This window comes from Miscanthus floridulus, chromosome 7 (genome assembly GCF_019320115.1).
Source record: "Miscanthus floridulus cultivar M001 chromosome 7, ASM1932011v1, whole genome shotgun sequence".
Classification (NCBI taxonomy): domain Eukaryota; kingdom Viridiplantae; phylum Streptophyta; class Magnoliopsida; order Poales; family Poaceae; genus Miscanthus; species Miscanthus floridulus.
In genome coordinates, this window is record NC_089586.1 from 39405005 (window position 1) to 39421444 (window position 16440).

Consider the following 16440-nt stretch of genomic DNA (forward strand, 5'->3'; position numbering starts at 1 on the left):
TGGTAATACGCACCGGGAGTAAAGGGTTTTTACTCCCGGTTGGTGGCTGGCATCGGGAGTAATTCTCTCTGGTATATAACCTCCAGCGCCTGGCGCAGATCGATCCGCTCGTCTTCTTCCTTGTCGAACACCACCGCCCTCTTCTTCCTCGCGCCGCGTCCGTTCGCCTTCCGTGACATCGGCGCCGCCCTCTTCTTCCTCGTGCGGCCTCCACCGCGCGCGCCCGTGCCCCTCCTCCGCGCGCGCCCGTGGCCCTCCACCGCGCCCTCCTCCGCGCCTGAGGCCGGCCTCCACCGCGCGTTGCCCCACCACGCCCGAGGCCCTCCACACTGCCGAGCTCGATCGAGGTGATATATTCGTCGATCTCTTTGTACATTCGTCCGAGCCCTCCACTGTCGAGTTATAGATCACGTCGAAAACTACAACTTTGGTGTAAGCCATGTCAACGCTCGAGGTCGATTGAAAATTCCAAATTTTGAATCACAAAATCTAGGAACTAAAAATGAATATTTGGAACTCTAAATGATTTTAAATAAAAAACATATCTTAACGCAAGTTTTGAATATTTGGATATTATATGGATAAATTAGCAAGTTTAATTAGAGTGTCAAAAACTGCATTTTATGGTACAAAAATACATTTTAAGATCACTGGGACCTGAACTCATGACAAGTTTAATTAAGGACCACCAATGAAATTACTTTAGAAATTAATTAGATCGATGTAAATCCATGGCTTGTATAATAAACACGCTATATATTATTTGGAAACAACGCTACGAACCATCCGCTAATGAACTTTCGTTACAAACTCCTCAGGATGGCAACCATTGTCGTTGTCACTAAAGCTGAAAATGATCCAGCCCATCAACCGCCATATATTCATCACTATATGATATGCCATTATTCCAAGATGCAGTTTCAATAGAAGAATTTTTTCTATCTTCATAGATCAATGTTTGTTAACGAAATTTTATCCAAATATATTCATGTAGGGTCTTTTTTTGAAGGATTTGTTGTAGGATATATAATGGTCAAATAGGAACTCAATTTTGATACCCAGTTTGTAAACTAAGCGTTTTTTAGTTTATCAAAAATATCACATGTGATGATGTTAGCAGTTTTGGTTGGATTTGCATGCATGGCTACAGACAATCACGCACCGACACCGCCCCGGCCTACCTCACGTCGTCGTCGTCGTCAGCAAGCCGGCCCGCCTCACGTCATCATCGTCAGCACACCGGCCACCGCGCCGACACGTATATATACGTCATTTGTATTCATATGCATTTCGTCCATGCGTTTCTATGTATACGGCGGAGCACCGCCGCCCTCGTTCACCCATGTGTACAGACATATATACGGCGGAGTGGAGCACCGCCACTCTTGTCACACCGCCCTTTCTCGTGGCCTAGTTGATCAACATTCGTATTATCGTTATCGTTAATGCTAAACAATCACACCAGGGCAAACCGCGCTGTTGATGTCACCGACGTGGTTCGCCCTAGTCACCGACGCAATTTGCCCTCGGCCATTTATGTATAGCCCTAATTCGCCCTAGTACCGACGTAGTTCGTCCTAGTGTGGCGAATTGCGTCCGTGACCGAGGGGCAAGATTTAATAATGCATATTGTTCATAGATTTTACGCATGTAATAAGCAAAGATTTGACGTACTATATATTGGTTTTGTTTTTTGAAGCTAGATGGCCGACCCGAGAAATATGGATGAGGAGTTGATGATGAATTTGATCAACACTGGCACTCAAGTTGCCGACGATGATGGTGCTAAAAATAACGTGCAAGAGGATGCAGATGACGGGAGTCAGTACTTAGCTCTTGAACAAAATGAGCAACAACATATTGGCCAAGTATATATTTTTTATTATTAGCTATATATATTATCATATGTCTTATGTGTGCTCATGACATTAAAAATAATGTTTATGTTTTGTAGCCCTCTGGATCGACATCAACAACTACAACAAAGAGTAAAAATGTTCGAGGTCCCAAAAAGCCATTGGAGGGTCGCTTCATCATCTCGGAGTTCAATGTGGATATAGGAGAACCGGGGGGGCCGAATAAAATGAAATTTGTGCACCACTGTGGTTACCTTGTACGGGACCGGCTCCCGATTAGTACCCGTGAATGGAAGAAGAAGACCAATGCTCCTCATATCAGTTTTGTCTCCGATCGTGACAAGGCGTTAATTTGGAATGATGTCTTGGTACATTTCACGCTCCAAACAGATGGTTATGATGATATAATAGATAGTGATGAATTGAAGGAGCGAGTTAGGGATTGGGCAATGAAGAAGATGGCCACCCAGTTTTAGACTTGGAAGAAACACCTATACACGACGTATGTCAAGAAGAACATAGCACCAGATTTTACTATCCCAGGCCCGATCTCAAAGCAGAGGCCCTATTGGGATGAGTTTGTACAGTACAAGACTTCGGAAGAGGGTGTGAGTCGGGTGATAAAGAACCAACGTAATGCCCAACAGAAGACATACCACCATACCTTGGGATCAGGTGGCTACCCGACTGCCATTAAGAAGTGGAACAAAATGGAAGCAGACCTTCTTGCCAAGGGTATCAGACCAGAATCACTCGAGTGGGGAGAACGTGCAAAGAATTGGTTTTTCGCTCATGGGGGAACACTAGACCAGGAGACAGGGAAGTGTGTTTATGGCGCAAGACTGCAAGAAGTAGCAGAAAGATTGTTTTATGCTCAGAGAGCTACTGCTAGTGGTGCGTTCAGGCCCAACAGAGAGAAGGATGAGCTGACATACGCCATCGGGACTATTGAACATGGTGGCCGAACTAGAGGCAAAGGAAGTGTCTCGTGGGAGCATGGATTCCCTCAGGACAGACCTTCCTACAGAAGTCGCCAGAGAAAGAAGGAAGAAGAGGCACAGCGGCTCCAGAGGTTGGAGGAAGCGGTGCGTGAAGCACAGGAGCGGGAAAAAAACCTTGAAGCGAGAATGCAGGAGGAAATCAGAAGGCAAGTGCAAATAGCAGTGAGTGCAAGCAAGCAGGCATCAGAGTCAGGAATCAATATTAGCCAATCTGTTCAGTTGAAAAGCAGCTGCGCTTCCACGGAGATACCAAATCAAGGGGACATAGGACTGCGCTTCCCTATGGATGACGTCACTGAGCCTTGTACAACGTGTGAGCTACACATTCCGAAGGAGAATTCCACAATCAAGGTGGCTATCGGTCTTGTTAATCCTATCGATCGAACCAAGACACCAAGGATTCATGGGAATATAATCCAAGAAGGATATGCTACCATCTCGGTAGATAAAGCTGAAAAAGGTTTTAGTGATTTGCCTCTTGACATTCCTGGAGGTGATGGCGAGAAGACTCTAGGAGAAGCGGAGAAGACATTCATTCTATGGCGCAAGCGCTACATCATCATTCCAGGGATGTCGGCTCCACCTCCTCCTGAACTACCTCACCATAGGTACGTGCGGATGAAAACACTACATCATTAATTTGTATTGGCTTAAATAATTAACAATCTGCTCATAATAATATGTCATTCCTTTTTTGTAGCAGATCCTCCCCCAACCTAAATCCAATTGTTCAATCGCCAGATCATCATAGTGCTCTGTACGATGACATTGTGTTGGAAGACGAGGCTGCATCCACACCATCTACAAGGAGGTCTCCAACGCCGCAGCCGCCACCTCCAAGGAGGTCTCCAACGCCGCTGCCAACACCTCCAAGGAGGTCTCCAACGCCTCCCCCGCCCCCGCCTACTAAGAAGCCTAGCAAGAGGCCAGCCCCTCAAACGAAGAACCAGTCCCCGCCTGCAAAGAAAGCCACCGTGAAACCAAGGGCTATTCCCAAAATAATATTTGAAGAGAAGGAAGAAGGAACTGATGCATATAAAAAAGACATGTCTAGATTCTATGACAAACTTAAAATGAATCAAGAAGCAAGGAGAAACCGTACTTCTTCGTAGCTCCAGATATTCTAAGAAAAAAGGTGACTTCTTACCAGCAACAACAGCGGGAATCTCGTAAGCCATCCAAATCAACGTTATCAGACTATGACCGCACTCTCACCAAGTCAATTGAGGCGGCACAGAAAAAGAAGCGGGCAGGGAAAGGAGTTGCCCAACTCGGACAACAAGCGCACCAATCAATCCCCCCGCTAGTTGTTGGTAATGAATATGGTTCGAATTTAGGATTAATGCATTAGGCAAACATACCTTCGGATGTCGATTTGGATCACCTTGGTGAATTTCTTGATGAGACTGGTCTCGACCTTTACCAGATGTTTGGTGATGGAAACATTGAGAGTGCGGCGGAGGTTGATATTTGGAAGAAAAAATTTGTACTAGGCCAGAGTCTATACAACCCTCAAGCCTTATCTGATCTGGGGACGCAAATGTACCTGTTAAACAAGTGGTACATGCAGGCGTCTACCAGTGGAGACTTCTGCGTTGGTGTCAGAATTAGAGACGAACATTGGTTCCGTGGCGATGATGTTATGTATGTTGACTTTGCAGAATTTCATCAACTATGCCACCTGACCTCTCTGGACAAAGTTATCATTAGCTGCTATTGCCTGTAAGTAATAATTCTTTCGATCTATTATTAAACTCATCATATGTGTATATATATGCAGATTTACAATGACAGAGCTCAGAAAGGAAGGCTGCAATGAAATTGGTTTTGTTGATCCCCATATAGTATTCAAAGACCCAATTACTCCAAAGACTAATTGGAAGTCTGAGTCAGAGAGTAACATCATGAACTTCTTAGTGAACCAACGCCACAAGAAGGATATACTCTTTCCCTATAACTTCAAGTGAGTGTTAATCATGTCGATTATAGCCTTAATGGCTCATATGTTGATTCTAGTTAATTAATGAGTGTTATGCGTTATATCCTATAAACACATGCAGCAATCACTGGATATTGATGGACATCGATCTGGTGAAAAGTCACTTGATAATCTATGACTCGATGAGAAAACCACAACAAGACTACCAAGATATGATAGATATTATCCAGAGGTAATTTCGGGATCTCTAGTAACTATATATACACACAAACATGATGATTAACTATATCTGATGACGTGGCAAATTTTTTATTGGGCAGTGTTTAGAAAACCTTTATTGAGAAGCAACACATGGAAAAATGCAAAGCGCCACTGAATGTAATCCCTTTGAAAGTAAGTCCCCTGAATCGCATCATCTTTATTAATTAAACATATAGCTTTCACCGGATCACCAGATTGGATGACAAATCTTTTTCTCGTAAAGTGGTGTCTGAGGCAGGAACAGGGGAACAACTACTGTGGTTACTATGTTTGCAAGTTTATCAAGGTGCTCTCCCAAAGAACTCCTACAGAGAGACTCAAAGTACGTTAAAAATACACTATATATTCATTTAATTATTATTATTGATTGTGTTACTATATCTTTATATATATATATATATATATATATATATATGTACATATATTAATTTATTTTCCTTTAATTCAAACCTGTAGACTCGATGGTTGGAGGAAAAGGTCATACGGCAAGACCAAATCAAAGCAATTCAAGAGTCTATAGCCGGATTTTTTAATGAGCAGGTCATCGATTCCAAGGGCGAGTTCTACTTCGACCCAACACTGCCATTGAAGCCAAGCTAGAGGATGAGAGGAAACTTGTTATGTCACAACAACTATAATGCAATCTTTTGTAATATATGCACATGAAATAATATAATGTAAAATACACATATGCATGCATGCATGTAAATATATATATATATATATATATATATATATATATATATATATATATATATATATATATATTCTATGCTTGAATTGTGTGATTTAATATGTTCATTGTGCTTGAACCGAAACATACTATATGCGCGTATAAATGTATAATTAGCAGCGTACAATATGACTTCGAAAACCTATTTTGAAAAGAAAACAAAAAAATGAAAAGAAAAGAAAAAAACCTTTAGTCCCGGTTCGTATTACCAACCGGGATTAAAGGTGCCGGCCCTCGTGGCATGTCAGGAGACACCTTTAGTCCCGGTTGGTGTTACCCACCGGGACTAAAGGTCCTCCTTTAGTCCCGGTTCTTGACCCGGGACTAAAGGACCCCCCCTTTAGTCCCGGATGCTTGCTCCCGGGTGGGGAACCGGGACTAGAGGGGGTTCTCCACCGGGAGTAAAGCTCGGTTCTCTACCAAACAATGTCGTTGTGCAGCGCAAACAGAACGAGTGACATGAACTTAGATCTCGTGAGATTTCGCAGGCACTGCCCATATGTCAATATTGTCATATATATCTACATCAGTTGATGGCTGAGTTATCGATGACGCACAAACTAGAGCAATGGTGCAAGAACAGGCCAGATACATGCAATGGAAAGTGAATTTGACCTTCCCGTTGTGCACTTGTGGGAAGCTTTTCTTATGATTCTATAAGCTCGGATCAATTAGATGCATGCTGCTATGTTGAGATTTATATATAGTGGCCTAGGCGCCATGATCGCAATTTATGTGGACAAACTGAATAGTGAGTGGTCATGTTTGTTTCCATGTAAAAATAGATTATATAAACATACATATATATACGTTTTTGGTTGCTAGCTCTTTGAAACGAAAGCGAAATACACCTGAAATTATTTAATAAGTATATGACAAATTTGGTTCATCGCGATCACTAATTCTTTGACTGAACAAAAACTACTAATTTTTTTATATAATCCATTTCACACCACAATTCAGCAGATTACAAACTCTGAGACCAATTCGAAATTTCCAATACCATTGGCAAGCAAGCTGCGCGCCGCAAGGTATATTAATTCTCAACCAATAAACAAAATTTACTTGTGTTCTATAACTAATCTGCTATTGTCATATACTCACATCTATGAATCTCAACGCTAAAATTAAAAATATTACGCACAACTTGCACAACTCTATGCATAGCCAGCTCCAAGGCAAGGTCACCCCTCCAACTCCAAGAATATAAAGAGACCGGCACCATTCATAGGCGACCATACTACCATAGCTCTCAAACAGAACTAGCTACCGCCTGCAGTTTTGCACTGCAAGATCTACAGCCTTGAGCCATGTCGCTGTCGTCAAACACCAACTCGCTGCCCTACTCGACGGACAAGGGCGGCTACAGCACGCACGACACGCTTGTGCTCCTCGGCATCGGCTTCTGCGCCACCGCCGTCTCCATCCTCATCATCGTCAGCTGCGAGTGCCTGTGCTGCCGCCGCCGCCGCCGCGGCGCGGGGGGAACCGTCGTGTACGTGGCGGCGGCCCGGCCGTTCTTCCTGCACGGCACCACCGAAGGCGACGGTGGGCTGAGCCCCTCCGCGGTGTCCACGCTGCCGTCGTTCGTGTTCCGTAGGGACCTGTCGGATGGCGGCGGCTCCGGCCGCCGTGGCGAGGGCAGCGGCAACGGCAGCCGCAGCGGGCGCGGGTGGGCGCAGTGTGCGGTGTGCCTGAGCCTTGTGCAGGAAGGTGAGGTGGTCAGGCGGCTGCCGGCGTGCATGCACCTGTTCCATGTCTGCTGCATCGACATGTGGCTGCACTCTCACTCCACGTGTCCTCTCTGTAGGGCCACGGTTTTGCCTATTAAGGAGATCCCTACAAAAGACGATCAGCCTCCGGTGTAACGTATTATAAAATGTAATTTAATCTACGTTGATGTATAGTATATAGCTATATATAAATTATATATGAGAGATGTTTACTTATATATTTATAACGAAGTTTGTGAGAGTTCAGCTGTCACATATTATTTTTATAGAGTTGCTACCTATACCCTGAACAATCAATGTTAATATTTGAGTATATATAATGTAACTTATTTTTACATGGAGAAGGTTGCGATTATAGTTCATCAGGACGATAATGTTGGACAAATATAATGATGACTCAATTATGCCTTTGAACTAGTTTTGTGCAGACTGCATTTGTCTATTTATGATCCCTATACCTATACGTATGCTTAAGTATTGTGGGACCATGCATTCTTTTTATCTAAAAGATACGATGGACCTGGTAGCAAGAAATCGGTCGCAACTGTCTGATTGGTTCTTGAGATTGACAAATGATACAATATGGACAAAATCATCCTCAAGTCAACTCAATCATACACCTTTTCTATCAACTCGCCGTTTGGCAAGGAGTATTTCAACGTCCAAACATGATTACATATCCCCGATGACATCATTATTTCCCTTTGGTAGATCAATTGAAGTAACCGTGCACATACACCACAGTGACAAGGATTTTTGTGGCAAACTCTGTTGCCCATCCATTAAGGCCTTGTTTGGCACAACTTTGCCAACGGCTTCATAAATTGTTGTGAGTTTTTTTTTTGTCAAATGGGTTTTTTGAAAATAGATTCACATATGAGGCTTCTTAAATCTTTCTAGTCGGATGAAGCTGAAAATAATAACTTTTCACAGATTCATCTCACACTTGTGGGCCTATTTCGTACGGATGCTAGATTTATCCACGCGCGGACATGGCTGCTGCGGCATGGGCGCGGCCGGGACTGCGGCCACCGCCGCATGGGCGCACGGGCGTCATTCTTGCCGAGCTGCGGTTGCTGCCACCGGGGATCGAGCGCCCTCCAGGGTATGGCCATTGGGGCTCGCGGTTACCGGGGCGCACAAGATGCAGCGACGCGACGAGGAGCGGCCACCATGGGGCGCGGGTGCCTGGGAAGAGCCATCGTGGGGCGCGGCTGGGACGCACCATCAGGCTCGCGCGCCTAGGAGCCGCCGCCGTCGAGCACGCGCGACATGGATCGGAGGCGCTACCGTCAGGTGCGGGTGGCCGAGAGGCGCTGCCATGAGAGGCATGGCCGGTTGCCGGGCTTTGTGGGCGTGTGTGTCGGAAAGAAATACCATGGGCTTGTGGGCATCATTTTAATTTTATTCTTTTTGTCGTCAGCTCTTTTGTTAAACGAAGTCACGAAAACAACTCAGCTTCATCGATAGAGCTGCTCGATGAGCTGAAACAAAAGAAAACAACTTCATTAGTGAAGCTAAGCTATGCAAACGGGCCTAAGAAACTAAACTATTGCTATATCTATATAGTTCATACCCCACTAAACAATAAATTCTTTTAAAACTCAATCCTCAAGGCTGCCACGTCACTCAAATCTATCCGTCCATTCACTGTATGTCGTCCTGCTCTTGCGTGAAGGTAGCTGAGCTGCTGAGATATGACGCCGGCAGGAATGGCGCCCATTTTGATTACCAAGTCGAGTAGGCGCTATATGACGCGGGCAGGAATGGCGCCCGTTTCGGCAGGCTGTTCTAGCAGCAGCTGTTGCTAACGTGGCTGTTTGCCTCCTCATATTTTACTGTAGCGCTGAACTCTCCAGGTCTTAGTCACCAAAAACCTTCCCCTGTTGACAGAACGTCCCGCTAGTGACACTTGAAAAAGCAGCTTTCAAGGTCTCGTCGGTTCGGTGAATCACTTGCCCTGAGACATTTTCGGTGCCATGGAGCTAGACCAGTACAGCTATTACGCTTTCTTCTAAGGATGGCTGCTTAAAAGCTCACACCCCAAGTGTTTCAAAGGAGGATTATCTTGACTTAGGTCTGCCTCCTGTCTAAATGAAATCAACCTAAGTGAAATGGAGTCTATACGGTTCCGCTGCAAGAGTTTACTCTGAGACTTTATACACCTTAAAGTTCATAGAACAAAAGGAAGTTTTTTTAAGGTCTTATCCTCATTACTGTGAGTGCTGCCCCCTTGTTAAGGAAACCGACCAGACGCTTCGCACTAGCAGCAGCCGGCAGCAGCGGCTGATACAAGTTGAACCGTAGAAATCACATTTCCGATGGATAGTATATTCAAAATTAAATTATGTCCAATCAAATGCCCTCTCTCTCGTATCATGTACCAGTCATAGCTCTTGGTATCTTGGTTATCATTTAGACATGGTTTTCTATATTAGAAACTACTCCTCTTCGTCCTAAAATAAGTATCGCTATAGTATTCGTACCGATCAAACTTTCTTAAGTTTAATTAGATTTGTAGAAAATATAAGCAACATTTGTATTTTCAAATAAATTTATTATAAAAATAGATTGAACGATATATCTAATGATACTAATTATTTACTATAAATATTAATATTTCCTTTACATATTTAGTGAATGTTAAAAGTGTTTAACTACTTGGGAAGATGGGAAGCGAGAATGACACTTAGTTTGGAATAGAGGGAGTATCTCTCAGTTTTTTATTAACTATGGTGCCATGTCACTAATTTGTTTAGTTTGCACACTAATTAATAGCCACAGAAACCATCCAGTTTTTAAGCTGAGAGTGCCCTTAACTATAACAAACTTATAACAGATACTGCAGTGTTAAATGGTACGTTGTCTTATCACCAAAAGAATAATAACACCCTTAAATCTACAATTTTTCAACTACGCATTGGTGGATAAGCAAATTGTTCACTTGGGCCCTGTCTATCACAAAAAGAATGACCGGGAGAGATCCAATAAACCGAACTGATTTTCTTTCGTTGCTGCGTATATGCAATTTTCAGTATCCGCCCTGTCCCTGCCATTAACACAGCAAGTTCTAGAAGCACACAAGAACTTGAGCGTGCTGTAACCGGAGTTCAGACTTCAGGCTCGACGCGGTGATAAACATGCCAAGGAACACATGGTTACTGCCGTTTCCGCCGTAATCTGAACCTGATGCGCTCCTGAATTTTTTGATTAATAAATACTCTCTGGTATACTAAACTGCAGTGGTTCGACGCTGTCTCTTATGAAGCGATGACGGACTACTTAATGCCGCGCGCTAAAAGCTTTGGCCGCAAGCTAAGTGCCAAGTAAGCAGCATAGCACGAAGCACGTTTCTACCGATCATGCCAAGGTTGTACACGAGGCCCTCGGTGCTCTCCGCCGAGTCTGTCGACGACATCATCGGCGACGGCTACGGCGTCTTGGCAACCGTAGCGGGCGAGTCCTGCTCGTTGCTCGCCGCGTCCTGCGTGCTCGCCGCGTCCGTCGTCATCTGGGAGGCGTGCGCCTTCGCTGCCTTGGCCGCAGTGCTCGTCGCCGGCGTCACCTGGTGCGTGAGCGTCACGGCCGCGGGTCGTGCTGCCGGCACGGCGTTTCCCACGACCGCCGTGCCAGGCAGAGCCAGAGCCAGAGCCAGCGGAGTGTGCGGGCTTGCCGAAATAGACATCAACGCGCTGCCCAAGTCCCGGTACCAGCACCGCCTTGCCGGCGGCCCAGCGGCCGGAGGAGACGGCCCGGAGGACCTTCGCGGCGGCGAGATGGTGCGGAGCCTGCCGGAGTGCCGGCACCAATTCCACGTCGACTGCATCGACGCGTGGCTGCAGATGCACGTGACGTGCCCGCTGTGCAGGTCTGATCTCTCGCCGCGGCGACGGGTTACGACGGCCGCGCCGGTAGGATCGCAGGCTGACATGGTCGCCGCAGTAGCGCTATTGTAGTCGAGCTGCAATGAAGGGCTAAAAATGTTATCGAATAGTAGCGTACGTTTTGATCAGTTTGTGCAAGGTAGGAAATGTGAAGCCAGAACTACTACTAGCACTGTGGCAATCAATAGGCTTGTGATAATTGAGGGCGTGTCCAGTTTTTCATTTTTCAACTGCCAAAAAACCGAAAACCAAACCGAGTAGAGCCAAACCGATAAATCCGTTTGTTCGGCTATTGGTTTCGGTTTCAATATTTTAACCCGTAAGTTTGATCTTCAGCTGCAGCTTCGGTTTTTTACTCAAACCGAACTAAAGAACCGATCAAACGAACTAAGGGCACTACTGTATTCAGGCGCTTTGCCGAGTGTCTAATGCACTCGACAAATGCTACTTTGCCCTCGGCAAAGCCTTTGCCGAGGGCAGCACTTGGCAAAGAGCCTTCGGTGAAAAATTCGTCGTCACAGAATTCTTTGCCGAGCGCCTTTTATTGGGCACTCGGCAAAGAAAAGTGACCGTCACGGCACCGGTTGCGTTAGCACATGCTTTACCGAGTGTCATGTCAGAGGCGGTCGGCAAAGATTTTTTAATTTTTTTTTCAAAATTTGTTTGTCGAGTGCCCTACCGGGGAGGCACTCGGCAAAGATTTTTTTTAATGAGTTAAATGCACCACAGGTCCCTGAACTTGTAAGCGTGTGTCACATAGGTCCCTGAACTTGGAAAATGCATTTCTGGCCCCCTAAACTTGTTAAGTGGTACACATAGGCCCCTAAACTTTGAAAATGCATTTATGGCCCCCTAAACTTGTCAAGTGATACACCACAGGCCCCTAAACAGTAACTTTTGCTATTTTTCCAAAACTTTTTTAGAAATCCATTTGCAACGCTCCGTATATATGACTGTGTATACGGAGCGTTGCAAATGGATTTCTAAAAAAGTTTTGGAAAAATATCAAAAGTTACTGTTCAGGGGCCTGTGGTGTATCACTTGACAAGTTTAGGGGGCCAGAAATGCATTTTTAAAGTTCAGGGGCCTATGTGTACCACTTAACAAGTTTAGAGGGCCAGAAATGCATTTTCCAAGTTCAGAGACCTATGTGACACACGCTTACAAGTTCAGGGGCTTGTGGTGTATTTAACTCTTTTTTAATAATTTCTTTGCCGAGTGCCCTGCCAGATCGGCGCTCGGCAAATATTTTTTATTTTTTTCGTAATTTCTTTGCCAAGTGCACTGGCCCTGGCACTCGGCAAAGCTGGGAATTCTGCAAATGCATAATTCCCAGCTTTGCCGAGTGCCAGGGTCAGGGCACTCGACAAAGAGGCTAATTTTTTTTTTATTCTATATTCACAAACACAGCATATAAGAGATATATATAACATCTGTGACATCACAAACACAATATAGCACATATATATCACATCCATCTCATCACAAAGGCAATACCACATATATATCACATGTCGATCACACAATATCTCACATACACGACATCATAAGCATAATAGGTCAAATATCCATCGAAACAAGTCGATAGTTGATCACAGTGCATCACATGTCCATTAAGCGGTGAAAAAGAGATACAAACTACCGGTGGGGAGGAAACTGAGTGCTTGGTGAAGGAAAAGTGTCGTCGCCTGCTTGCGCCTGAGATGGGTTATTCGAACCCGCCGACGGAGGCTGCATAAAGGACAAGAGATTGCATCTGTTAGAGTGGTCATCTAATGAAAGCACTAGTCGAAGCAATTTGGTTTCATACTCACAGGACTAGCTATAACTGGCGGCGACGGTGGAGCGAACTGCGGCACAGCTACACTGTGCATTTGCCCAAAGTTCTTCAGGAACGTCGTAATCTCCGCCAGCTGCTTGGCTTGCCTTTCCCGCTCGGCCCGCTCGTCCTGTCTTTCCCGCTCGACCTGCTCGGTCCTCGCCACCAGGTCCCGCAGCTCCTGAGCCATCCTCTCGTTATCGGCCTGTAACATTTCAATCGAATGTTTCAGTAATGCAAATGTAACTAAGTTATTTAAAGATCAATGTACGAAGAGAAACAGGACTAACCTGGAGTGCGTTGACCTACTGCTGTGAAGGGGACAGCCGTTGGCGTATGGCCGGGCCTCCGCTCGGGGTCTGTGCTCGGATCTGGGAGAGGGAGGGAATCTCGCTGGGCTCGAGGGTGCCATCGCCTATCTAGTACCGCCCATGCTTCTTGCCTTGTCCAAGCCTCATGACCATCATCCCATCGATGTTGTCGGTGCTCAGATCCTAGTCTAGCCCATGGACCGACCTTGCCTCCGACGCGTACGAATTGATGCGGGTGTGGATGCTCGGGTTGCTGTAGGACTCGGGCAGGTCATCCGAGGTGAAGGTGACAACGGACGTCGCCTTACCCTTGCGGGCTAGACCATATGCCATGAAATTGGAGATGGACTGCCCACCATGTGACACCGACTGCGAGAAAGATAACAAGATGATTAGAAAAAACATGCAGAATGGAGCGTAAGAATACTAAAAATTCACGTACCCATGCTTGCTTGTACGCGCTGAGGCTACGGCTGCCTTGATGGTGTGTGGGGCCTATCGCTGCCATACGCCGCTCCCGCCCCGCCTCGTGGTCCTGGATATAACCCTCCGTGAACCACCTGTCCATGATCATCTCCCAGCAGTCTCAATACAACTCACACCACCATGGAATTGTCTACATATCATAAAGAATTTGAGATGTAAGAAGACCAAATTAAAGCTACTTAATCTCAAAACGAATCAGTATTCTTCTTTTTCATTTACCTCAAGGTACTGTTCCTGGGTCAGTGTCCTCTATCTTGCCTGTGTCATGGTGATCTTCTCACCAAGGTGCGTGGCGTAGTACTTGACGATGCAAGTGAGGCGCTCCTCGTAGTGCATGTCGGTGATTCGTTTCCTGGCACTTTTCACCATCACCTTCTCCACCCTGTCCTCCTGTCCCTCTTCGCATCTGAAAAAAGTCTGCAGACAGACACAATGTATCAATTCATTATGTCAAAAAAGTCAAATGAATGCGATGTATTGATCAAAGTTGTGCGAGCGAGACTTACCCAGAACTCTCTCCTCACCCGCTCCTACTTATCTCCACATGCGTCGGGGGCATCTTTGTAGTGGTCCCATGATTTGGCCAGCTCAGTGTTCCCCTTGTGCATGACAATGCTAGGGTAAAAGTGCCTGCACACAAGACCCAGGATGTGGTTGGGGTTGCGTGAGTCACCAGGCGACACAACCAGCCAGTGCCTGCACAAGTCATTAACAAACATTATTAGTTTCTCTGACAATTTTCAACAAGTTATATGAAGTAGCTGTGATAAAATCTAAAGTTACTTACCTGTCCTCCTGGGGGCGGATCACTGGGCATAGGGGAAGAAGCGGAGGCCTAGGGAGTTTTGAGGGACCTCGCAAGTAGATCCTAGCCACAGCAGAGGAGTCCGAACCAGCTATGCCGCTAGCCTCGCCGCCCTGCTATGCCTCATCTCCCTCGTCGTCCGTCTATTGAACCAGCTCCTCCTCGTCCGAGGAGTCCAGGGTACGGCGCTCCTCCTCCGGCACGTCATGCGGCCTGACTAGAGGAGGCTGGCCCCTCCTGCCGCCACTGCCGCTACCGCTGCTCTTGGCCCTCTGCCTCCTCCCATCCGACGACCCCTCTTCTACATCCGGATCTGCATTGCGTGCCCTCATGAACCTCGAGTTCACGTTCCTTGGCACACGACTGCCCGCCATCTTTGTTCAATCACCTGCAATTAAAAAGAAACAAACAAGACATATTAGTACATGTGTTAAAAATAGATGGTAAATAAATAAACAAAACACGATTACAAAATAACATAGTATTACATGTATTAGAAGTAATCATCATTATTGGGATTATCTGGATCATATGTCTCGTCATCACTATCAAAATTGTCCAAATAAACAGCACTATCCGAAGGTTCAATGTTGCCTTCATCGTCATCGTCTAAATGTAATCGCTCTAGCATTTCTATGTCCTTGGCATTTTGCACCTCATCTCCTTCTTCCTCGTCATCGACCCTTCCATTGTCTACTTCCATTTCGATCACCTCGGTTAAGTCTGTCACCAACCTCCTTAGTAGCCCATCTTCTTGATAGAACTCTCCTTCATATGTGTTTGGGTTGAAGTTTTAATCTTCATCGATTGGGACAGCTAGTCTACCATGTGGCGATACCTGGTTCACAATAGCCAAACCCTTAAGAGCCTTGTTGCCTTGGCACGCGTATGGCAAATAATAAACCTGCACGGCCTGGTGAGCCACAATAAAGACATCTTTTTCTTGATAGACGAAATCTTGTCGAATCTCGACTTGACCAATATTAGGGCTCCATTTCGTTAGTCAAGGATTGAACCAGTGGCATTTGAACATGACGAGATGAGACACCTAACTAGGTTACGCGACCAAAGACCACATACGGATAGAGGGGTTATACCTAGGGTGCCGGTGAGGTCAGGGTAGCGGGGCGGTGGAGAGTCGGTGCAGTGGCGAGTTAACGCGGTGCAGGAAGACCCGCAGCGCCGATGAAGACGATCAGGGTCGCCGAGTCCCTCCCATAGGTCCTCCTACAAAAAAGGGCAAAAATGGTTAGTGTCGACTCAAAATTTTGGTAGCACCTCCCCTGCACAGGGAGGTTCCCAAAACCTGCAAAAAAACATGGCACAAAGGCCAACAACCACATATATACCAAACATGGGCACAAAGGCCAACAACCACCAATATATCAAGAGGAGCCATGTACTTTAGTTCTCTTTCCATGCAGATGAAAGTATTGAAGTAGTACAACAACAATTACTACTAACCCTACAACTACTACTAACACTACTACTAACAACTACTTAACTACTAACAGTACTAATACTAAGAACTACTTAACTATTAACAACAACTACTACTACTTACTAACTACTACTATTTACTAACTACTACTACTACTAACCCTACAACTAA

The 16440-nt window shown here is 45.6% G+C and overlaps 2 protein-coding genes across 2 annotated transcripts; both read left to right on the forward strand.

The window, feature by feature from the left end:
* Window positions 1-7100: 7100 nt before the first annotated feature.
* On the forward strand, window positions 7101-7658 carry LOC136464941 (E3 ubiquitin-protein ligase EL5-like). The gene has a single exon (XM_066463879.1). It carries the CDS (start codon window positions 7101-7103, stop codon window positions 7656-7658), a length of 558 nt encoding a protein of 185 aa, XP_066319976.1.
* Window positions 7659-10885: 3227 nt separating this feature from the next.
* On the forward strand, window positions 10886-11479 carry LOC136465392 (putative RING-H2 finger protein ATL69). The gene has a single exon (XM_066464141.1). The coding sequence runs from the start codon at window positions 10886-10888 to the stop codon at window positions 11477-11479; it is 594 nt and encodes a 197-aa protein (XP_066320238.1).
* Window positions 11480-16440: the final 4961 nt, after the last annotated feature.